At 40.8% G+C, this 23,839-nt stretch overlaps 1 protein-coding gene across 1 annotated transcript; it reads left to right on the top strand.

Moving 5' to 3' along the window:
- The first annotated feature begins 529 nt into the window (after window positions 1-529).
- On the top strand, window positions 530-18,569 carry LOC115385277 (excitatory amino acid transporter 5-like). The gene is made up of 11 exons (XM_030087254.1): window positions 530-1,119; window positions 4,037-4,116; window positions 9,302-9,517; window positions 9,774-9,816; window positions 11,172-11,388; window positions 12,162-12,261; window positions 12,864-13,097; window positions 14,291-14,485; window positions 16,153-16,287; window positions 16,365-16,467; window positions 17,365-18,569. The coding sequence occupies exons 1-11, from the start codon at window positions 883-885 to the stop codon at window positions 17,530-17,532; spliced, it is 1,728 nt and encodes a 575-aa protein (XP_029943114.1). The 5' UTR covers window positions 530-882; the 3' UTR covers window positions 17,533-18,569.
- The last annotated feature ends 5,270 nt before the right edge of the window (window positions 18,570-23,839 follow it).

Here is a 23,839-nt window from a genome sequence, read left to right as displayed (position 1 = left end):
ATATTATTATTAAAACATGACTCAGCATTTAAACAACAACAAAAACAATCCATCACAATAAACTGACTGATTATATATAAATCACTTTTTTGGGGGAAAATAAAAAAAAAAAAAAAAAAAAAAAGATCAGCCATGACTCATCATTTTCAGGAAAATAAAGTAAACCATGACTCAGCATTTTTACACAAAATGCAATAAATTAAAATAAAACATGACTTGGTGTTTTTAATAAAATAAAATAAACCGTGACTCAGCTCTTACATGAGTTAAAAAAAAAACTCACAAAAACAAACCATGACTCAGCATTTTCTCAAAAACAAAATATTACCCGTTACTCAGAAATTTTTAAAAATAAAAACACGGGTTTTTATTATTATTATTATTATTATTAAAACGTCACTCAGAATTTTCTCAAAAAAAATATACTCTTACTAAGAATTTTTGAAAAATAAAAACATTACATTATATTATTATTATATTATTCATATTATTAAAACATGACTCAGCATTTAAACAAAAAAAAAAAAAATCCATCACAATAAACTGATTATATATGAGTCACTTTTTTGGGGGAAAAGAAATTTTAAAAAAAATTAAAAAAAAGATCAGCCATGACTCATCATTTTCAGGAAAGCACTCAAACCATGACTCAGCATTTCTTGAAAAGTCCCACAATTCCGCATTAATTGACCCCGACTCCTCGCTCCTCCTCCTCCTCCTCCTCCTCCTCCTCACCTGCCACCTGCCGCCCTCACCTCCCATAATTCCCTGCTGCCTCGATCTAATCCTCTTTCCCCTCCTCCTTCCTCTTTAATCCGCCGCTCGCCGTCTGCTGCTGCTGGCGGCGTTTGACTCGCTGCCAGCGCCGTTTCCTGTTTGGCCATGGAGGAGCTGCTGCTGCCCTCCGGCGCCGGTGGCGGCGGCGGCGGCGGCGGCGGCGGGGAGGAGGACGGCGACGGGGACGGGCGGCGGCGGCGGCTGCTGGCGGCGGCGGAGGACGGCGGGCGCGCCGCCCGGGGCTTCTGCCGGCGCCACGGCCTGCTCACGCTCTCCGTGGCCGCCGTGCTCACCGGCTGCACGCTGGGATTCATGCTGCGGGGGACCAAGCTCAGCACGCAGGTGAGACGGGGGGGGGGAGGGGGGGAGGGGCTAGAGGGCAAGGGAAGGGGGGGGGGGATCAGGTGGCTTCAGTTAGATTAGCTTCAATCCGACAGGAAACAAGGAGAAAGTAGCATGAAGTGGCATCGGTTAGCGGGAATTAGCTGAATGCTGAGTAAAAACGAGGGAAAAAACTAGCTTGAATGAGGTAAAGTAGCTGAAATTAGCTTCATGCTAACAGGAAACAAGGACTAACTGGCTTAAACTAGCTTAAAACTTCCAGGAAACAAGGAAAAACTAGCTTAGATTAGGTCAAACTAGCTGATATTAGCTTAATGCAAACAGAAAACAGGGACAAACTAGCTTAAATTAGCTGAAATTAGCTGAAAGTACCTTAATACTTTCAGAAAACAAGGAAAAGCTAGCTTAAATGAGGTCAAAGTAGCCAAATTTAGCTTAATGCTAACAGAAAACAAGGACAAACTAGCTTAAAGTAGCTTAAATTTGCTGAAATTAGCTTCATGCTAACAGTAAACAGGGACATACTAGCTTAAAGTAGCTTAAATTTGCTGAAAGTAGCTTAAAACTTGCAGAAAACAAGGAAAAACTAGCTTAGATTAGATCAAAGTAGCTGTAATTAGCTTAATGCTAACAGAAAACAAGGACAGACTAGCTTAAATTAGGACGAAGTAGCTTAATACTTTCAGAAAACAAGGAAAAAGTAGCTTAAACTAGCTGAAAGTAGCTTAATGGTTCCAGACAACAAGGAAAAAGTAGCTTAAATGAGGTCAAAGTAGCTGAAAGTAGCTTAAAACTTCCAGGAAACAAGGAAAAACTAGCTTAGATTAGGTCAAACTAGCTGATATTAGCTTAATGCAAACAGAAAACAGGGACAAACTAGCTTAAATTAGCTGAAATTAGCTGAAAGTAGCTTAATACTTTCAGAAAACAAGGAAAAACTAGCTTGAATGAGGTCGAAGTAGCTGAAATTAACTTAATGCTAACAGAAAACAAGGACAAACTAGCTTAAATGAGCTGAAAGTAGCTGAAATTAGCTTCATGCTGACAGAAAACAAGGACAGACTAGCTTAAAGTAGCTTAAATTTGCTGAAAGTAGCTTAAAACTTGCAGAAAACAAGGAAAAAGTAGCTTAAATGAGGTCAAAGTAGCCACAATTAGCTTAATGCTAACGGAAAACAAGGACAAGCTAGCTTACATTAGCTTTTTTTAGCTCCAAGCTAACAGGAAATGAGGAAAAACTAGCTTAGATTAGCTTCAATCCAACAGGAAACAAGGAGAAAGTAGCATGAAGTGGCTTCAGTTAGCCGCAATTAGCTTAATGCTAACCGAAAACAAGGAAAAACTAGCTTAAAGTACCTTAAATTGGCTGAACGTAGCTTAATACTTACAGAAAACAAGGAAAAAGTAGCTTAAAGTACCTTAAACTAGCTGAAAGTGGCTTAATGGTAACAGAAAACAAGGACAGACTAGCTTAAATTAGGACAAAGTAGCTTAATACTTTCAGAAAACATGGACAAACTAGCTTAAACTAGCTGAAAGTAGCTTAATGGTTCCAGAAAACAAGGAAAAACTAGCTTAGATTTTTTTTGTTTTGTTTTGTTTTTTTTTTTTAGCTCGAAGCTAACAGGAAATGAGGAAAAACTAGCTTAGATTAGTGTCATTCCAACAGGAAACAAGGAGAAAGTAGCAAGCTAACTGAAAACAAGGAAAAACTAGCTTAAATGAGGTCAAAGTAGCTGAAATTAGCTTCATGCTAACAGGAAACAAGGACAAACTAGCTGAAAGTAGCTTAATACTTTCAGAAAACAAGGAAAAAGTAGTTTCAATTAGCTTTATTTAGCTACATGCTAACAAGAAATGAGGAAAAACTAGGTTAAACTAGCCTAAATTAGGACAAACTACCTGAAATTAGCTCGATGCAAACAGACAACAATGGAAAACTTGCTTAAATTAGCTTGATTTAGCCCCGTGCTAACAGGAAACAGGAAAAAAAACTGGCTTGAAATAGCTTAAATTAGCTTAAATCAGCTGTAATTAGCTTAATGCTAACAAAAACTACTTTAAATTAGATTCATATAGCTTCATGCTAAGAGGAAACAGGGAAAAACTAGCTTGAATTAGCTTAAATTGCTTAAAATTAGCTGAAATTAATTTAATGCGAATAGAAAACGAGTAAAAACTAGCTTAAATAGCTCAAATTAACAAAAATTAGCTTAACACTAACAGAAAACAAGGACAAACTAGCTTAAAATAGCTTAAATTAGCTTAATGCTAACAGGAAACAAGGACAAACTAGCTTAAAATAGCTAAAGTTAGGGGAAATTAGCTTAATGCTAACAGGAAACAAGGACAAACTAGCTTAAAATAGCTAAAATTAGGTGAAATTAGCTTAATGCTAACAGGAAACAAGGACAAACTAGCTTAAAATAGCTAAAATTAGGTGAAATTAGCTTAATGCTAACAGGAAACAAGGACAAACTAGCTTAAAATAGCTAAAATTAGTTTAAATTAGCGTAATGCTAACAGGAAACAAGGACAAACCAACTTCGATTAGCTTGTATTGGATAAAAAAACTAGCATCCGTTGGCTAATATTAGCTCAAATTACATTCATGCTAACAGGAAGTAACCACAAGCTCGCTTCAGTTAGCATACAATAGCTTGAAATAGCGCTACGCTAACGACATAATGGAAAAAATCAACTAACTTCAGTTAGCATGAAATAGCTTAAATTAGCATGTTGCTAACAGGAAGTAAAGGTAAACGACCTGTGATTAGCATGTCTTAGGTACAATAAGCATTATGCTAACAGGAAGTAACGGAAACACTAGCCTCAGTTCATTTCAGTGGGCTTTTATTGTTAGCATGGATGAGCGTCATGCTAACAGGAAGTCCCGCCTCCACTTCCTGTCTTCTAGGCTAAGATCTACTTCTCCTTCCCCGGGGAGCTGCTGATGAGGATGCTCAAGATGCTAATCCTGCCGCTAATCACCTCCAGGTGGGTGCATGCTAACGCTAGTGCTAGTGCTAAGCTAGTATGCTATGCTAGGCTAGCGTGCTTGCTTACATGCTAGGCTAGAGTGGATGGTATGCTAATATTCTACGCTACGATTTTCGTTGATCAAGGCTATATGCTAAGCTAGGCTATATGCTAAGCTAGGCTACATGCTAAGCTAGGCTATATGCTAAGCTAGGCTCTTGGCTACACTACGTCATATCCTAAGCTAGGCTATATGCTAAGCTAGGCTACATGCTATGCTAGCTCATATCCTAAGCTAGGCTATATGCTACGCTAGGTCATATTGTAAACTAGGCTAAATGCTATGCTAGCTCATATCCTAAGCTAGGCTATATGCTACGCTAGGTCATATTGTAAACTAGGCTAAATGCTATGCTAGCTCATATCCTAAGCTAGGCTATATGCTACGCTAGGTCATATTGTAAACTAGGCTAAATGCTATGCTAGCTCATATCCTAAGCTAGGCTATATGCTGCGCTAGGTCATATTGTAAGCTAGGCTAAATGCTATGCTAGCTCATATCCTAAGCTAGGCTACATGCTAAGCTAGCCTATAGGCTGGATGCTAATATAAGCTAAATGCTAGTGCTAGGCTGTTTGCTAGCCTGTGCTACAGGCTAGCCTAGCATGCTAATTCTCATGCTAGGCTAATGAGCCAAATCAATGGAGGAGCCCTACAATGCATTGTGGGTAATGTCGCGGCCTGAGCTGTAGTCAAAATTGCTCCTCCAATCAGGAAGCTTTATGAGGAGGGGGGGCGTGGCCAGGCTGGCTTCGAGATGACATCATCGTGCTTCAGTCCTGGCTGTTTTGTAAGGCTCTCCTGGCCCACGTCCATGCTAGTGCTCATGCTAATGCTAGGCTAGTCTTGTATTTTAGGGAATTAGGCTAGGCTACGCTCTATGCTAAGCTAAGCTATAGGCTAGCTACTAGGCTAGCTACATGTTAACAGGAAACGAGGAAAAACAGGTTTGTATTATCTTGATTTAGCTACATGCTAACAGGAAGTAAGGAAAAACTAGCTTAAATTAGCTTAATTTAGCTTGATGCTAACAGGAAATAATGGAAAACTAGCTTAAATTAGCTTAATTTAGCTTCATGCTAACAGGAAATAATGGAAAACTAGCTTAAATTAGCTTGATTTATCAACATGTTAACAGGAAACGACGTAAAACTAGCGTCAAATAGCTTATTTGAGCTTGGTTTAGCTACATGCTAACAGGAAGTAATGCAAAACTAGCTTGAATTAGCTTGATTTAGCTTCAAGCTAACAGGAAGTCATGAAAAACTAGCTGAAATTAACTTAATTTAGCTTCATGCTAACAGGAAGTAATGTAAAACTAGCTTGAATTAGCTTAATTTAGCTTCAAGCTAACAAGAAGTAATGAACAACTAGCTGAAATTAACTTAATTTAGCTTCATGCTAACAGGAAGTAATGCAAAACTACCTTGAATTAGCTTGATTTAGCTTCAGGCTAACAGGAAGTCATGAAAAACTAGCATAAATTAGCTTAATTTAGCTCCATGCTAACAGGAAGTAATGAAAAACTAGCTTGAATTAGCTTGATTTAGCTTCATGCTAACAGGAAGTAATGTAAAACTGGCTTGAATTAGCTTGATTTAGCTTCAAGCTAACAGGAAGTCATGAAAAACTAGCTGAAATTAACTTAATTTAGCTTCATGCTAACAGGAAGTAATGTAAAACTAACTTGAATTAGCTTAATTTAGCTTGATGCTAACAGGAAATAATGGAAAACTAGCTTAAATTAGCTTAATTTAGCTTCATGCTAACAGGAAATAATGGAAAACTAGCTTAAATTAGCTTGATTTATCAACATGTTAACAGGAAACGACGTAAAACTAGCGTCAAATAGCTTATTTGAGCTTGGTTTAGCTACATGCTAACAGGAAGTAATGCAAAACTAGCTTGAATTAGCTTGATTTAGCTTCATGCTAACAGGAAGTAATGTAAAACTGGCTTGAATTAGCTTGATTTAGCTTCAAGCTAACAGGAAGTCATGAAAAACTAGCTGAAATTAACTTAATTTAGCTTCATGCTAACAGGAAGTAATGAAAAACTAGCTTGAATTAGCTTGATTTAGCTTCATGCTAACAGGAAGTAATGCACAACTAGCTTGAATTAGCTTAATTTAGCTTCAGGCTAACAGGAAGTCATGAAAAACTAGCTGAAATTAACTTGATTTAGCTTCATGCTAACAGGAAGTAATGTAAAACTAGCTTGAATTAACTTAATTTAGCTTCAGGCTAACAGGAAGTCATGAAAAACTAGCTGAAATTAACTTGATTTAGCTTCATGCTAACAGGAAGTAATGCAAAACTAGCTTGAATTAGCTTGATTTAGCTTCATGCTAACAGAAAGTAATGAAAAACTAGTTAAAACTAGTTTAATTTAGCTTCATGCTAACAGGAAGTAATGAAAAACTAGCTGAAATTAGCTTAATTTAGCTTCAGTCTAACAGGAAGTCATGAAAAACTAGCTTAAATTAGCTTGGTTTATCTACATGCTAACAGGAAGTAATGAAAAACTAGCTTAAATTAGCTTGGTTTATCTACATGCTAACAGGAAGTAATGTGAAAGTAGCATAAATTAGCTTAATTTAGCTTCATGCTAACAGAAAGTAATGTAAAACTAGCTTAAATTAGCTTGATTTAGCTTCATGCTAACAGGAAGTAATGTAAAACTAGCTTGAATTAGCTTAATTTAGCTTCAGGCTAACAGCAAGTAATGAAAAACTAGCTTAAATTAGCTTAATTTAGCTTCATGCTAACAGGAAGTCATGAAAAACTAGCTTAAATTAGCTTGGTTTATCTACATGCTAACAGGAAGTAATGTGAAAGTAGCATAAATTAGCTTAATTTAGCTTCATGCTGACAGGAAGTCATGAAAAACTAGCTTAAATTAGCTTGGTTTATCTACATGCTAACAGGAAGTCATGTGAAAGTAGCATAAATTAGCTTAATTTAGCTTCATGCTGACAGGAAGTCATGAAAAACTAGCTTAAATTAGCTTGGTTTATCTACATGCTAACAGGAAGTAATGTGAAAGTAGCATAAATTAGCTTAATTTAGCTTCATGCTGACAGGAAGTCATGAAAAACTAGCTTAAATTAGCTTGGTTTATCTACATGCTAACAGGAAGTAATGTGAAAGTAGCATAAATTAGCTTAATTTAGCTTCATGCTAACAGGAAGTAATGAAAAACTAGCTTGAATTAGCTTGATTTAGCTTCATGCTAACAGGAAGTAATGCACAACTAGCTTGAATTAGCTTAATTTAGCTTCAGGCTAACAGGAAGTCATGAAAAACTAGCTGAAATTAACTTGATTTAGCTTCATGCTAACAGGAAGTAATGTAAAACTAGCTTGAATTAACTTAATTTAGCTTCAGGCTAACAGGAAGTCATGAAAAACTAGCTGAAATTAACTTGATTTAGCTTCATGCTAACAGGAAGTAATGCAAAACTAGCTTGAATTAGCTTGATTTAGCTTCATGCTAACAGAAAGTAATGAAAAACTAGTTAAAACTAGTTTAATTTAGCTTCATGCTAACAGGAAGTAATGAAAAACTAGCTGAAATTAGCTTAATTTAGCTTCAGTCTAACAGGAAGTCATGAAAAACTAGCTTAAATTAGCTTGGTTTATCTACATGCTAACAGGAAGTAATGAAAAACTAGCTTAAATTAGCTTGGTTTATCTACATGCTAACAGGAAGTAATGTGAAAGTAGCATAAATTAGCTTAATTTAGCTTCATGCTAACAGAAAGTAATGTAAAACTAGCTTAAATTAGCTTGATTTAGCTTCATGCTAACAGGAAGTAATGTAAAACTAGCTTGAATTAGCTTAATTTAGCTTCAGGCTAACAGCAAGTAATGAAAAACTAGCTTAAATTAGCTTAATTTAGCTTCATGCTAACAGGAAGTCATGAAAAACTAGCTTAAATTAGCTTGGTTTATCTACATGCTAACAGGAAGTAATGTGAAAGTAGCATAAATTAGCTTAATTTAGCTTCATGCTGACAGGAAGTCATGAAAAACTAGCTTAAATTAGCTTGGTTTATCTACATGCTAACAGGAAGTCATGTGAAAGTAGCATAAATTAGCTTAATTTAGCTTCATGCTGACAGGAAGTCATGAAAAACTAGCTTAAATTAGCTTGGTTTATCTACATGCTAACAGGAAGTAATGTGAAAGTAGCATAAATTAGCTTAATTTAGCTTCATGCTGACAGGAAGTCATGAAAAACTAGCTTAAATTAGCTTGGTTTATCTACATGCTAACAGGAAGTAATGTGAAAGTAGCATAAATTAGCTTAATTTAGCTTCATGCTGACAGGAAGTCATGAAAAACTAGCTTAAATTAGCTTGGTTTATCTACATGCTAACAGGAAGTAATGTGAAAGTAGCATAAATTAGCTTAATTTAGCTTCATGCTGACAGGAAGTCATGAAAAACTAGCTTAAATTAGCTTGGTTTATCTACATGCTAACAGGAAGTCATGTGAAAGTAGCATAAATTAGCTTAATTTAGCTTCATGCTGACAGGAAGTCATGAAAAACTAGCTTAAATTAGCTTGGTTTATCTACATGCTAACAGGAAGTAATGTGAAAGTAGCATAAATTAGCTTAATTTAGCTTCATGCTGACAGGAAGTCATGAAAAACTAGCTTAAATTAGCTTGGTTTATCTACATGCTAACAGGAAGTCATGTGAAAGTAGCATAAATTAGCTTGATGCTTCATGCTAACAGGAAACAAGTAGTGGCTTTACCTGTCGTCAACATTGCTCCTCCAATCAGGGAGCTTTAAGCGAAGGGGGGCGTGGCCAGGCTGGCTTCTCGATGACATCATCTTGTTCAGTCCTAAGAGGGAGGGGGGCGTGGCCAGGGTGCGGTCGACGACATCGTCGTGTTCAGCCCGGGCTGCTTGTGGGTAATGCAGTGGCCTACGCTGAAGTCAACCTGGCTCAGCCAATCAGGGAGGTGTGTAAGGGAGGGGGCGTGGCCAGGGTTAGGTTGATGACATCATCTTGTTTCAAGTCCTGCCTGTTTTTCTCAGGCTTTTCTGCTCCTCTAATGGTCTTTTCTGGTCCTGATCCTGGTTCTGATCCTGGTCCTGCTGGTCCCCCCCCCCCCCACCCCCGCCCCCCAGCCTGATGTCGGGCCTGTCCTCCATGGAGTCGCGGGCCTGCTGCCGGATGGGGGTCCTCACGGTCACCTACTACCTGTGGACCACCTTCATGGCGGTGGTGGTGGGCATCGTCCTGGTGCTCATCATCAAGCCGGGGGTGGGCACCACCATGGAGAGCAACCGGCTGGGGGCGGGGCCCGTCATGACCTCCGCCGACGCCCTGCTGGACCTCATCAGGTCAGGGTGGGGGGGGGGGGGGGGGGGCGGGGCTTAGGGAAAGAAATTGAAAGGGCGGGGCTTAGAGGGAGAGAAACTGAAAGGGCGGGGCTTAGAGGGAGATAAACTGTAGGGGCGCGGCTTAGAGAGAGAAACTGAAGGGGCGGGGCTCAGAGGGAGAAACACTGAAGGGGCGGGGCTTAGAGAGAGAAACTGAAGGGGCGGGGCATAGAGGGAGCGTTCCCTCAGACCTGTGACCTTTGACCTCTCCCCACAGGAACATGGTTCCCTCCAACCTCATCGAAGCCACGTTCCAGCAGGTAGGGGACTTCCCCACGCCCTACGCACTTTTCTACGAACTATTTTACGCACTTTATTTTATGTGTCATTTATTTGAATTTTTTTTTCTTCTCAAAGCTATTTTAAAAATCGTTGCAATTTTTATTTCATCCAATTTGCAAAATTCGCAATTTTTTTTTCAATGTTTTTCATTTTTATTTTTTAATTTAAATAAAAAATTAAGGAACTTTTTTTTAATATTAAGTTTGATTTTCAACATAAATTGTCGAAATAATTTTTGAAACTTTTTCAAAGATTTCTTGAAAGTTTTATTTTTATTTCTATTATTTTTTTTAGCTTTTAAAGATTTTAATTTGGAAAAATATTTTTCTTTTTTTTTTAATTTTCTTGAATTTTACATGTTTTTTTGTAAGTTTTCAATATGTTTCACTTATTAATTTAAAATGTCATTTTTTATCGTTATTATTATTATATTTTAACTCCGGTTGAGTACACTGTCAATTATTTTTTATCTTTGTTTTTTTTTCTTTTCTTTCAAAGAAAGCCACGCCCACATTTAATTTTTTTTACACCTTACGTCCGGAAACGGCCTTTATTAGTCTGACTTTTTTGGCCCCGCCCCCTTTTGAGTCCTGCCCACTTTTTTTGTACAATGATGTCTTCACAACCCTGCCCCCTCACCTTCTGCTTGAGCCCGCCCCTTCCTTTTCATCTCTCTTTAACTCCGCCCCTTTTGAATATATGTCTTTAACCCCGCCCCTTTTATCACTCTCTTTAGCCCCGCCCCTTTTTATATATCTCTTCAATCCCTCCCCTTTTTATATATCTCTTTAACCCCACCCCCTTTTTACATCCATCTTTAACCCCGCCCATTTATAAACATATCTCTTTAATCCCGCCCCTTTTCAAGATATCTCTTTAACCCCGCCCCTTTTATCACTCTCTAACCCCGCCCCTTTTATATATCTCTTTAACCCCGCCCCTTTTATATATCTCTCTTTAACCCCACCTCTTTTTATGTCTGTCTTTGACCCCGCCCCTTTTTATATATCTCTTTAACCCTGCCTCTTTTATACATCTCTGTTTAACCCCGCCCCCTTTATATACATATATATCTCTTTAACCCCACCCCTTTTTTGTATCCCTCTTTAACCCCGCCCCTCTTTAATCTCTCCATCTTTAACCCCGCCCCTCTTTGTTGATGACGTCGCTCCTTCCTCTTAATTCTGGCCCCGCCCCCTCTGCTAATTTGTCCCCGCCCCCTTTCCCCCTCAATCCCTTATTTGTCAATTTCAAATTTTTTTGTGCCACGCCCCTTTTTTTCAAAACTTCCTGTTTTGACCCCGCCCCCTTTTCCTCTAACCCCGCCCACCAGTACAAGACGGACCTCATCCCCATCCTGAAGGTGGCGGCGCGCACGGCCCCGCCCAGCTTCCTGTACGCCGTGCCGGACGAGGAGGAGGGCGACGCCCCCCGGGGGCGGACCGTCCTGCTGGAGCTGACTCCGCCCCCCGAGGTCACCTACCGCACCAGCCCCGGCAGCAGCCAGCAGATGAACGTGCTGGGCATCGTCATCTTCTCCGCCACCATGGGTAGCTAGCGTTAGCATTAGCATCCCGTGCTATGGCAACAGCGAGTTTGCTGTTACATCATCGACTGCTACAGATTGTTTATTAGCCTGTTGCTATGGTAACAGCCAGCGTGCTACTTTGTCTTTACAATGTTCATTAGCCTGTTGCTATGGCAACCAGTCTGTTGTCGGGCAGATTAGATGCTTCATTAGCGGCTAGCCCTGTTTCTATTAGCATCTCATTGTGTTTATAGTTGCTATGGTAACAGTTAGCTTGCTATTACGTCATGTTTTGCTACAGATTGTTTATTAGCCTGTTGCTATGGCAACAGCTAGCTTGCTGTTGCGTCATCTATTGCTAAAGATTGTTTATTAGCCTTTTTCTATGGTAACCGCTAGGTTGCTGTTACATCATGTACTGGTGTAGATTGTTTATTAGCCTGTTGCTATGGCAACAGCTAGCTTGCTAGTCTGTCATCTACTGCTGCAGATGGTTTAGTGGCCTGTTGCTATGGTAACAGCTAGCTTGCCATTATGTCATCTAATGCTACAGATTGTTTATTAGCCTGTTGCTACGGTAACTGCTAGCTTGCTATTACATCCACTACTGGTGTAGATTGTTTATTAGCCTGTTGCTATGGTAACCGGTTCTGTTGCCGGGCAGATTATGGGCTCTCACTTTATAATTTTTTTTGTCTGTTAGCGTCTCATTGCATTTGTTTGCCGTTGCTGTGGGCGACGCTAATGGCTAGGCAGGGGCTAACGGCTAACAGCGGCTAACAGCTTGTCCCGCAGGCCTCCTGCTGGGCCGGATGGGCGAGCGCGGCTCGCCGCTCATCAACGTGTGCCAGTGCATCAACGAGTGCGTCATGAAGATCATCAACGCCGCCGTCTGGTCAGTGGCGCTACTGCTAGCTAGGCTAACAGGCTAATGCTAGCCGGCTAGCAGGCCAGAAATAGACATTTAACTAGGCTAGCCGCAGGAATAGATGCTAACAGCTAGCGTCCTTTAGCCATGCTAACTGCTAGCATGCGAGCTTATTCCCCAGTTTAGCATGCTAGCGATTAGAATGCTAGTTTGTTTCTCGTTTTATGCTACGTGCTAGCATGCTAGTTTTTTGTTCATATTTTAGCCATGCTACCTGCTAGCGTGCTACTTTTTTTTTCTAAATTAAACCATGCTAACTGCTAGCATGCTAGTTTTTTTCCCTTTTTTAACAATGCTAACTGATAACATGCTAGTTTTTTTTTTCCTTTCTCAAACATGCCAACCCCTAGCATGTCGTTTTTTTTTTTATTTTAACCATGCTAACTGCTAGCATGCTAGTTTTTTTCCCCCCTATTTCTACACTGCTAACTGCTAGCGTGCTAGCCTTTTCCCTATTTCAGCGTGCTAGCTATCAGCATCCCCGTATTTCCTCCTCTCCGGCTCCGTTTTCGACCGTTCTTTTTGCCGCCCCGCCCCCTCTAACCTTCAGCCCCGCCCCCTCCCTGCAGGTACTTCCCGTTCGGCATCGTGTTCCTGGTTGCCGGTAAGATTCTGGACATGCAGGACCCGAGCACGCTGGGCCTGAAGCTGGGCTGGTACGGCGTGACCGTGCTGGCGGGGCTCTTCGTCCACGGCCTGGTCCTCCTGCCGGGGTTTTACTTCCTGCTGACGCGCCAGAACCCCTTCCGATACATCCGGGGCCTGCTGCAGGCCATGGTCATCGCCCTGGCAACCAGCTCCAGGTGGGCGGGGCTTAGGACGCAGAAGGGGGAGGGGGCTCAGCGTCTCGTTTCTGCAGATAGATGTGTTGTGATGCATTAGCTTCCTTCCGCTGTCTACTTCCTGTTTCCCCTCTAATCCCGCCCCTTCTTTCCCGTCTTCTTCCTGTTTCCCCTCTAACTCCGCCCCCTTCCTTCGCCTCTCTATATCCTGTTTCCCCTCTAACCCCGTCCCCTTCGTCCCCTCTCTACTTCCTGTTTCCCCTCTAACCCCGCCCCCTTCGTCCCCTCTCTACTTCCTGTTTCCCCTCTAACCCCGCCCCCTTCGTCCCCTCTCTACTTCCTGTTTTCCCTCTAACCCCGTCCCCTTCCTTACTCTGTATCCTCCATTTTAACTTCCTGTTTCCCATTTATCCCCGCCCCCTTCCTTTCCCTCTCGACTTCCTGTTTCCCCTTAAACCCCGCCCCCTTCTGGCCCCTCTCTACTTCCTGTGTCCTCTTTAACCCCGCCCCCTTCCTTTGCCTCGCGACTTCCTGTTTCCCCTCTAACCCTGCCCCCTTCCTTCCTCTGGCTCTTTCCTTTCTACTTCCTGTTTGCTCTCTAACCACGCCCCTATTCATTTCAATTTCCTGTTTCTCGTCCAACCCGGCCCCTTTCCTTCCCCTCTCTACTTCCTGTTTCCCCTTAAACCACGCCCCCTTCCTTCCTCTGTATCCTCCATCTCTACTTCCTCTTTCTCCTTAAACCACGCCCCCTTCCTTCATCTCACTACTTCCTGTTTCCCCTCTAACCCGACCCCCTTCCTTCCCTCCTACTTCCTGTTTCCCATTCATCCCCGCCCCCTTCGTTCCCCTCTCGACTTCCTGTTTCCCCTTAAACCCCGCCCCCTTCTGGCCCCTCTCTACTTCCTGTGTCCTCTTTAACCCCGCCCCTTTCCTTTGCCTCGCGACTTCCTGTTTCCCCTCTAACCCCGCCCCCTTCCTTCCTCTGTCTCTTTCCTTTCTACTTCCTGTTTGCTCTCTATCCACGCCTCTTTTCATTTCAACTTCCTGTTTCTCGTCCAACCCGCTCCCTTTCCTTCCCCTCTCTACTTCCTGTTTCCCCTCTAACCCCACCCCCTTCCTTCCCCTATCTCTCCCCCCTCTACTTCCCCGTTTCTTCCTCTCTCTAACCCCGCCCCTCTCCCCTCTGGCCCCGCCCCCCCCCCCCCCCCCAGCTCGGCCACCCTGCCCATCACGATGAAGTGTCTGCTGGAGAACTGCCGGGTGGACCGGCAGATCGCCCGCTTCGTGCTGCCGGTGGGCGCCACCATCAACATGGACGGCACGGCGCTGTACGAGGCGGTGGCGGCCATCTTCATCGCCCAGGTCAACGACTACGAGCTGGACTTCGGCCAGCTGGTCACCATCAGGTACGCTAGCGCTAGTGCTAACGCCGACGCTAACAGGAAGTACACGAAGAGGGCTTAGAGGGCAAACAGGAAGTAGAGATTAAAAGGGGGTGGGCTTAGAGGACAAACAGGAAGTAGAGATTAAAAGGGGGTGGGGTTAGACTGGAAACAGGAAGAAGAGATAATAGGGGGTGGGATTAAAAGGGAAACAGGAAGTAAAGAAGAAAAGGGGGTGGGGTTAAATGGGAAACAGGAAGTAGAGATAAAAAGGGGATGGGCTTAGCGGACAAACAGGAAGTAGAGATTAAAAAGGGGTGGGGTTAGACTGGAACAACAGGAAGTAGAGTTAAAAAGGGGGCAGGATTAAAAGGGAAACAGGAAGTAAAGAAGAAAAGGGGGTGGGGTTAAAGGGGAACAGGAAGTAGAGATAAAACGGGGGCGGGATTAAAAGGGAAACAGGAAATATAGATATAAAAGGGGCGGGATTAAAGGGGAAACAGGAAGTAAAGAAGAAAAGGGGGTGGGGTTAAAGGGGAAACAGGAAGTAGAGATAAAAAAGGGGGCGGGATTAAAAGGGAAACAGGAAATACAGATATAAAAGGGGCGGGATTAAAGGGGAAACAGGAAGTAAAGATAAAAATGTAGTGGGATTAGAGGGAAAATAAGAAGTAAAATTAAAAGGGGGCGGGGTTAGAGGAGAAACAGGAAGTAAAGATGAAAAAGGGGCGGGGATAGAGGGATGACGGGAAGTTTAAATAAAAAGGAGGTGGGCTTAGAGGGGACACAGGAAGTAGAGAGGGGGAGGAAGGGGGCGGGGTTATAGGGGAAACAGGAGATTAAAATGAAAAGGGGGCGGGGTTAGAGGAGAAACAGGAAGTAAAGATAAAAAGGGGGTGGGGTTAGAGGGGAAACAGGAGGTTGAAATGAAAAGGGGGTGGGGTTAGAGGACAAACAGGAAGTAAAGATAAAAGTGGAGAAGTTAGAGGGGAAACAGGAAGTAGATTTAAAAAGGGGTGGGGTTAAAGGAGAAACAGGAAGTTTAGAGTTGAAGGAAGGGGGTGGGCTTAGAGGACAAACAGGAAGTACAGATTAAAAGGGGGTGGGGTTAGACTGGAAAAACAGGAAGTAAAGATGAAAAAGGGGCAGTGATAGAGGGATAACAGGAAGTTGAAAAGGGGGCGGGGATAGAGGTAAAACAGGAAGTTTAAATAAAAAGCAGGTGGGTTGAGAGGGGAAACAGGAAGTAGAGAGGGGGAGGAAGGGGGCGGGGTTAGAGGGGAAACAGGAAGTGACAATAAAAAGGGGGCGGTGTTAGAGGATAAACGGGAAGTAAAGATAAAAAGGGGGTGGGGTTAGAGGGGAAACAGGAAGTAGAGATTAAAAGGGGGTGGGGGTTAGAAGAGAAACAGGAAGTTGAAATGAAAAAGGGGTGGGGTTAGAGGGAAAACAGGAAGTAAAGATAATAAGGGGGTGGGGTTAGAGGGGAAACAGGAAGTAGAGATAATAAGGGGGGGTTAGAGGGGAAATAGGAAGTAGAGAGGGGAAGAAAGGTGGTGGGTTAGAGCAGAAACAGGAAGTTGAAATAAAAAAGGGGTGGGGTTAAAGGGGAAACAGGAAGTGAAACTAAAAAGGCAGTGGGTTTAGAGGAGAAACAGGAAGTAAAAATGAATCGTGACCTCCCCTGCTAGCATCACGGCCACGGCGGCTAGCATCGGCGCGGCCGGCATTCCGCAGGCCGGCCTGGTTACCATGGTGATCGTGCTGACCTCGGTGGGGCTGCCGCCCGATGACATCACCCTCATCGTGGCCATCGATTGGATCCTGTGAGTCCCTCATTAATTCGCTTGTTTCCGCTCCGGTCTCACCTCGCTGACTCCGCCCACTTTTTGTGTCGCCGTAGCGACCGCTTCCGGACCATGATCAACGTGCTGGGCGACGCGCTGGCGGCAGGGATCATCGCGCACCTCTGCAGGAAGGACTTCCCCCTGAGCGGCGCCGCCAAGGTTAGCATGCTAATGCTAATGCTAACAGGCTAATGCTAACTTGCTAACAGGCTAATGCCAGCTGATTATATAGCTTGATGTGTCATTTGGTAACTCATTGGCCAAGGTGGGTAGCTAATGCTAATGCTAATGCTAACAGGAAGTAGCTAAAGGTGCCACATAAACAACCTGTGATGATAGAGCTAATGCTAATGCTAACACGAAATAGCTAAAAATGCCACATAAATAGGTGGTGATGCTAATGCTAACAGCTAACAGGAAGTAGCTAAAGATGCCAAATAAGTAGCTGGTGATGCTAATGCTAACAGGAAGTAGCTAAAGCTGCCACATGAACAGCTGGTGATGCTAAGGCTAATGCTAATGCTAACAGGAAGTAGGTAAACATGTCACATAATCAGCCGATGATGCTAAGGCTAATGCTAACATGAAATAGCTAAAGACGCCACAGAAATAGGTGGTGATGCTAATGCTAATGCTAATGCTAACAGGAAGAAGTGAAAGGCGTCAAAAAAAAGGTGATGCTAATAGTAATGCTAATGCTAACAGGAAGTAGGTAAACATGTCAGACAATCAGCTGGTGATGCTAATGCTAATACTAACGCTAACAGGAAGAAGCTAAATGTGACATAATAGGCTGTTGATGCTAATGCTAATACTAACGCTAACAGGAAGAAGCAAAACGTGACATAATAAGCTGTTGATGCTAATGCTAATACTAACGCTAACAGGAAGTAGCTAAACATGTGGCTTAATAGGCTGTTGATGCTAATGCTAATACTAATGCTAACAGGAAGTAGTTAAACATGTCACATAAACAGCTGCCGATGCTAATGCTAACAGGAAGTATTGATGATGCTAGCTCTCAGATGCTAACGGCTAGCGGCTAATCCCCCTCAGGTCCCGTCCTACGGCTCGGCGGCGCCGCGGCGGCCGGACGTCCCGCTGACCCGTCTCCGCGGCGACGAGGAGGAAGGGGCGGGGCCCGAGGAGGAGGAGGAGGAGGGGGCGGGGCCTGCCGGCCACGGCCACGCCCACACCGTCTACTACAACATCTGCCAAGTGTGAGAGAGGCCCAACGCCCGGGGCGGGAACCCCGGGGCGGGACGACAACAGGGACGCTAGGGCTAACGCTAAGCTAACGCTAAAGCGAAGCGGACGTCCTCTTTTGTACCACGTTAGCATGCGGGCATGCGGCTAATGACTTCCTGTGAAGTCGCCTTATGTTTGTTACGGTGCTAGCATAGCGGTAGCTTCAGCTAGCTAGCAAGCTAGCATTTAGGCTAGCTGCGGAGCGATTAGCTCGAGCTTTTGGATTAGCGGTCGTGAGCGCACTGAGCGGTGGAAGCTAGCGGGGGGTTAGCTCGCCATGCTAGCATTAGCATCTCAAGGCTAAGTTAGAAGGTTAGCATGTTGAGTTAGCATCCCGCCATTTTAGGATTAAAGCTAGCAGTTAGCGCAAGCGAAAGGAGTTAGCTGGTCAGGACGGCGCAAGCTAGTGGAGTTAGCATGTAATGCTAGCATTAGCATCTCAGGACTGATGCTAAAACTAGCAAGAAGGCTAGCATTTTTGAGTTAGCATCCCGGATTAATTAACCTTGAAGCTAGCTGTTCAGCTAGCATATGCCAAAGCTAAAGGAGTTAGCATTTAATGCTAGCTTTAGCATGTCGGTGCTGATGCTATAGATAATAAGTAGGTTAGCTTTTCATGCTAATATCCCAGCTAGCTGGAAATTACGCTAGCAATTGCGAATGCTAAAAGCTAACGGTGTTAGCATAGCGGGATGAGGGAAGCTAGCGGAGTTAGTCGGTGTTCGCTAAGAGCTAGCTAAAGTATATAGCGTTTAGGCTAACATATGACAAAGGAGATAGCATTGTTTGCTAATGCTAATGCTAACTCTGCTAGCTAGGAGAGTTATGCTAGCATTTCAAACTAGCGTAGTCTCAGATCCGAAGCTAATGCTAATGCTAGCAACCTAGCTAAAGCATGGCAACAGTGATGCTAATTCCATTAGCTAATCTGAAGAGGTTAGCATTCATGCTAACTCCATGAGCTTAGCTACAGACTCAGCTTTGTTTACTGACGCTAGCTAGTTGACGCTAGCTGCGATGCTAACTCCATTGACGGTCAGGTAGTGGAGAGGGCGTTAGCGTCGGGTTGCTAACAGCGCTAGCATCCGTGCTAGCACCATGCTAATGCTAACTGTTTGGATGTGTTGAAATAAAGACGTTTGTTCCGACGCTTGTTGTTTTGATTCGTGCCGATGACGTCGTCACGGTGTCTGACGACGTCAACGGGACGACGTCTTCCGATGACGTCGCCGCGCTTTGTTTTTGACACGTGAGCTAAAAGCTAAGACGCTAATAGTGCTATGCTAGCAATGAGATGCTAATGATAAGAAGCTAACACTGTGATGCTAACACTAAGATGCTAATGGTGCTATGCTAACAGTAAGATGCTGACACTACTGATGCTGGCACTAAGATGCTAATAGTGCAATGCTAACGCTAAGTTGCCAAAATAAGAAGCTAACACTGTCATGCTAACACTAAGATGCTATTGGTGCTATGCTAACAATAAGATGCTAACAATAAGAAGCTAGCAATAAGAAGCTGGCACTACTCATGCTAGCACTAAGATGCTAATAGTGCAATGCTAGCAATAAGATGCTAATGATAAGAAGCTAGCACTGTGATGCTAGCACTAAGACGCTAATAGTGCAATGCTAGCAATAAGATGCTAATGATAAGAAGCTAGCACTGTGATGCTAGCACTAAAATGCTAATAGTGCAATGCTAGCAATGATATGCTAATGACAAGAAGCTAGCACTGTGATGCTAACACTAAGACGCTAATAGTGCAATGCTAGCAATAAGATGCTAATGATAAGAAGCTAGCACTGTGATGCTAGCACTAATAAGCTAATAGTGCAATGCTAGCAATAAGATGCTAATGATAAGAAGCTAGCACTGTGATGCTAGCACTAATAAGCTAATAGTGCAATGCTAGCAATAAGATGCTAACACCGATGCAAGCTATAAGATGCTATTTAGCTTGCTGAGGCTAACGATGCTAACATATTTATGATGCTAGTTTATGTTTGATGATTAAGAAGCTAGCATTGCTAACAATGCTAACGTGTTAAATATGCTAAAAGTAGCCGGTTTAGCTAACAGGCAGCGGCGGCGGCTGTCGGCGCCTCACGTGCGCGCCAATCGGATGAGCGCGCACGTGAGGCGTGAGGTAATTAGCGATTAGCGCCGGCGCTAATGGCTAATCCTCCAGGGGATCTGGGGGGGGGCGGCGGAGGAGGATTACACAGGAAAGGTGAGCCGTCGGCGGGGAGAGGAGGAGGGGAGGCCCCCTGGAGGACATGGAGCTCTGGAGGAAATACATCAAACATAAAGAAATAAACATGTACATAAAAAAGGTAAACAACAACAAAAAAAGAAGATTAAAAAAAGAATAAATTTTTGAATATATCTTGGAAATAAAATAATTAAAAATACATTTTAGAAACAAAAATAAAAAAACAAACAAATAAAATAAATTAAAATAAAATAAACTAAAGTAAGATAATATAAAATATGACAAAATAAAATTGAGAAAAAATAAAATAAAATAAAATAAACCAGACATTAAGAAGTAAATGTGTAAATAAAAAAGTAAACAACAAAAAATACACTAAGAAAAAAATAAATTGTAGAATGAAGCTTAGAAATAAATGAAAAAGAACTAAAATTATTTTAAAAAAATAATTAAAAATACATTTTAGAAAGAAAATGGAAGAAAAGTAGAGAAAGAAAAATGAAGAAAAGTAAAGAAGCAAACATAAATAAAATAAATAAAAATAAAATAAAATAAAACGATACCTAAATAAATAAATAAAAAAAGAAATCAAAAGAAAAAGAAAGAAATACATCAATAACAGAAAAAAGTAAATAAGTAAAGAAATATAAATACATGAAAAATATTTTTAAAAAATGATATATATAAATAAATAAATAAATAAATAAATATCACTAGATATAAAATAAAAATTATACGAAATAATAAGTGAATAATAACAAAAAAAATGATTGAAAAAAGTGTTCAATAAATAAAAAAGTTAATTGAAAATAATGAATTAATAAACAATAATAATAACAAAATAGACATAGTTATATAAATGTAATAAACAAGTAAATAATGTAAAAAATGAATAAATCAATAACATATTTTATGATCAAAATAAATGAATCGATATGAAAATATGATCAATAAGAAAATAAATACTATTCTAAATGAATCGATTGTAATGATGATAAAAAAAATGAATTCAAATGACAGCTATATCCAATACAAAGCATATATTAAAATTAAATAAAATAATTTTAAAAAAGTAACACAGTAAAAATGCGAAGGACAAAAACGTAAACTATCAATGCAAAATATAGAGAAAATAATATAAATAATTTTACATAAGTCAATAACAAATATATGGAAAACAAGTAATTTAAATAATTTAGAAGATTGAAAAATAAAAATGGTAAATTTAAAAAAAAATTTTGAAAAAAATTAATGAAATAGTCAAATGTTAAAAAAATAGTTTAAATAATTTGAAAAAAGGCAAATATGGAAATAAAAATAATGAAAAAAATTATAAAAAATCTTTAAAAATATGTAAACATAAAAAAAAAAAAAAATTAATTGAAGTAATTAAAACGGTTCATATAAAAATATTGAAAAGAAATATAATTAAAAAAGTAAATAATAAAAAATTGGTAATCCAAGCACTGTGCCTCAATCAATAAAAAAATTGCAAAAAAAAACTTTTTGAGAGAAATGTTAAAAAATTTAAAATTAAGGATCAACTTTTGTTTGTTGTTTTGCAAATTTTGTTTATTGGTCTTTCTTTTCAGAAAAACATTCAGACATAAAACTCAAACTGAAATGAAATGTGAATGAACTCAATGGAAGAAGAATAATATGAAGAAAAATGAGGAAAAACAGAAAACAGAAAAGAAAAAGAAAAAAGATAAAAAGGAACACTCAAGAAATCACATGACTGATAGAAAAATATAAGCTAAGAAAGCAAGTTTAATTGAATTATTTACTGTGAATACTTATACATTTAAAATTGATTAAAATTAAAATAAAAAACTAAAAAAATTAAATTTAAATTTAGATTTTATTTATTTTAATAAATTTATTTTTTTGAACATTTTTCAATTAAATTAAAACATTTAAAAATTAACTTACAATTTCTTAAATTTTTTTAATTTTTCATAAATATATATATATATTCCAGGGTACTGGAGAGGAGGATCCGACCGATAGTCGAACCTCGGATTCAGGAGGAACAATGCGGTTTTCGTCCTGGTCGTGGAACAGTGGACCAGCTCTATACCCTCCATAGGGTGCTCGAGGGTTCATGGGAGTTTGCCCAACCAGTCCACATGTGTTTTGTGGACTTGGAGAAGGCATTCGACCGTGTCCCTCGTGGTGTCTTGTGGGGGGTGCTCCGGGAATACGGAGTCCGGGGCCCCCTGTTAAGGGCCGTCCGTTCTTTGTATGACCGGAGTAGGAGTCTGGTCCGCATTGCCGGCAGTAAGTCGGACCTGTTCCCGGTGCATGTTGGACTCCGGCAGGGCTGCCCTTTGTCACCGGTTCTGTTCATCATTTTTATGGACAGAATTTCTAGGTGCAGCCAGGGGCCGGAGGGGGTCCGGTTCGGGGACCACAGGATTTCATCTCTGCTTTTTGCAGATGATGTTGTCCTGTTGGCTTCATCGAACCAGGACCTACAGCATGCACTGGGGCGGTTCGCAGCCGAGTGTGAAGCGACAGGAATGAGGATCAGCACCTCCAAATCCGAGGCCATGGTCCTCGACCGGAACAAGGTGGCTTGCCCTCTCCAGGTAGGTAGAGAGACCCTAGCCCAGGTGGAGGAGTTTAAGTATCTTGGGGTCTTGTTCACGAGTGGGGGACGGATGGAGCGTGAGATTGACAGGCGGATCGGTGCAGCGGCTGCCGTGATGCAGTCGTTGTATCGGTCCGTCGTGGTGAAGAAGGAGCTGAGCCGAAAGGCGAAGCTCTCGATTTACCGGTCAATCTACGTTCCCACCCTCACCTATGGTCATGAGCTTTGGGTCATGACCGAAAGGACAAGATCCCGGATACAAGCGGCCGAAATGAGCTTCCTCCGTAGGGTGGCTGGGCGCTCCCTTAGAGATAGGGTGAGGAGCTCAGTCACCAGGGAGGAGCTCGGAGTAGAGCCGCTTCTCCTCCACATCGAGAGGGGCCAGCTGAGGTGGCTCGGGCATCTGTTCAGGATGCCTCCTGGACGCCTCCCTGGGGAGGTTTTCCGGGCATGTCCCACCGGGAGGAGACCCCGGGGAAGACCCAGGACACGCTGGAGAGACTATGTCTCTCGGCTGGCCTGGGAACGCCTTGGGATCCTCCCGGAAGAGCTGGAGGAAGTGTCTGGGGACAGGGAAGTCTGGGCATCCCTGCTGAGACTGCTGCCCCCGCGACCCGGCCCCGGATAAGCGGCTGAAGATGGATGGATGGATGGATATATATATATTAATGCTTATTAAATCATTTTATTTATTTATTAACTTGTTATTTTGGTAAATTTATTAACTATTATTATTATTTAATAACAAAATATTTTAACTTTTTAAATTTTTTAAAATTTTAATTAAAATTTTAATTTAATTTTTGAAAAAGTTTTTTAATTAAATTAAAACATTTAAAAAATAAATTGCAATTTTTTAAAAAAAAATTTAAATATATAAATTCTTGCATATATATATATATATATATATATATATATATATATATATATATATATATATATATATATATATATATATATATGCTTGGATCTGCTCCAAGCATATATATATATATATATATATATATATATATATATATATATATATATATATATATGCTTATTACATCATTTTATTTTTTTATTAACCTGTTAACTTGTTAAATTTATTTTTATTGTTATTTGTCTCATAACAACAATTTTAAAAATTTTAATTTTTCAAAATATTAATTTTAATTTAATTTTTAATGGTTTTGTGAAATCAAGTTTCAAAATTTTATAATTACATTACAATATTTTTTTTTAATTTTTTTAAATTTAGAATTTGTTGCATATACATCATTTTATTTATTTATGAACTTCTAAAGTTGTTAAATTTATTATTATTATTTTTAAGAACCAAAAATTTGAGAAAACATTAAACGTTTTAAATTTCTTAAAAATTTGATTTTAATTTTAATTTAATTTTTTTTGAAAGTTTTTCAAATGAAATTAAACAAATGTAAAATTTAATTTAATTTTTAATTTATTTTTTACTTATTTTTTGTTGCATA

Source organism: Salarias fasciatus, unplaced genomic scaffold, assembly GCF_902148845.1.
Source record: "Salarias fasciatus unplaced genomic scaffold, fSalaFa1.1, whole genome shotgun sequence".
Lineage (NCBI taxonomy): Eukaryota > Metazoa > Chordata > Actinopteri > Blenniiformes > Blenniidae > Salarias > Salarias fasciatus.
The sequence above is the reverse complement of the archived record's forward strand: the minus strand, read 5'-3'. Positions and strand labels throughout refer to the sequence as shown.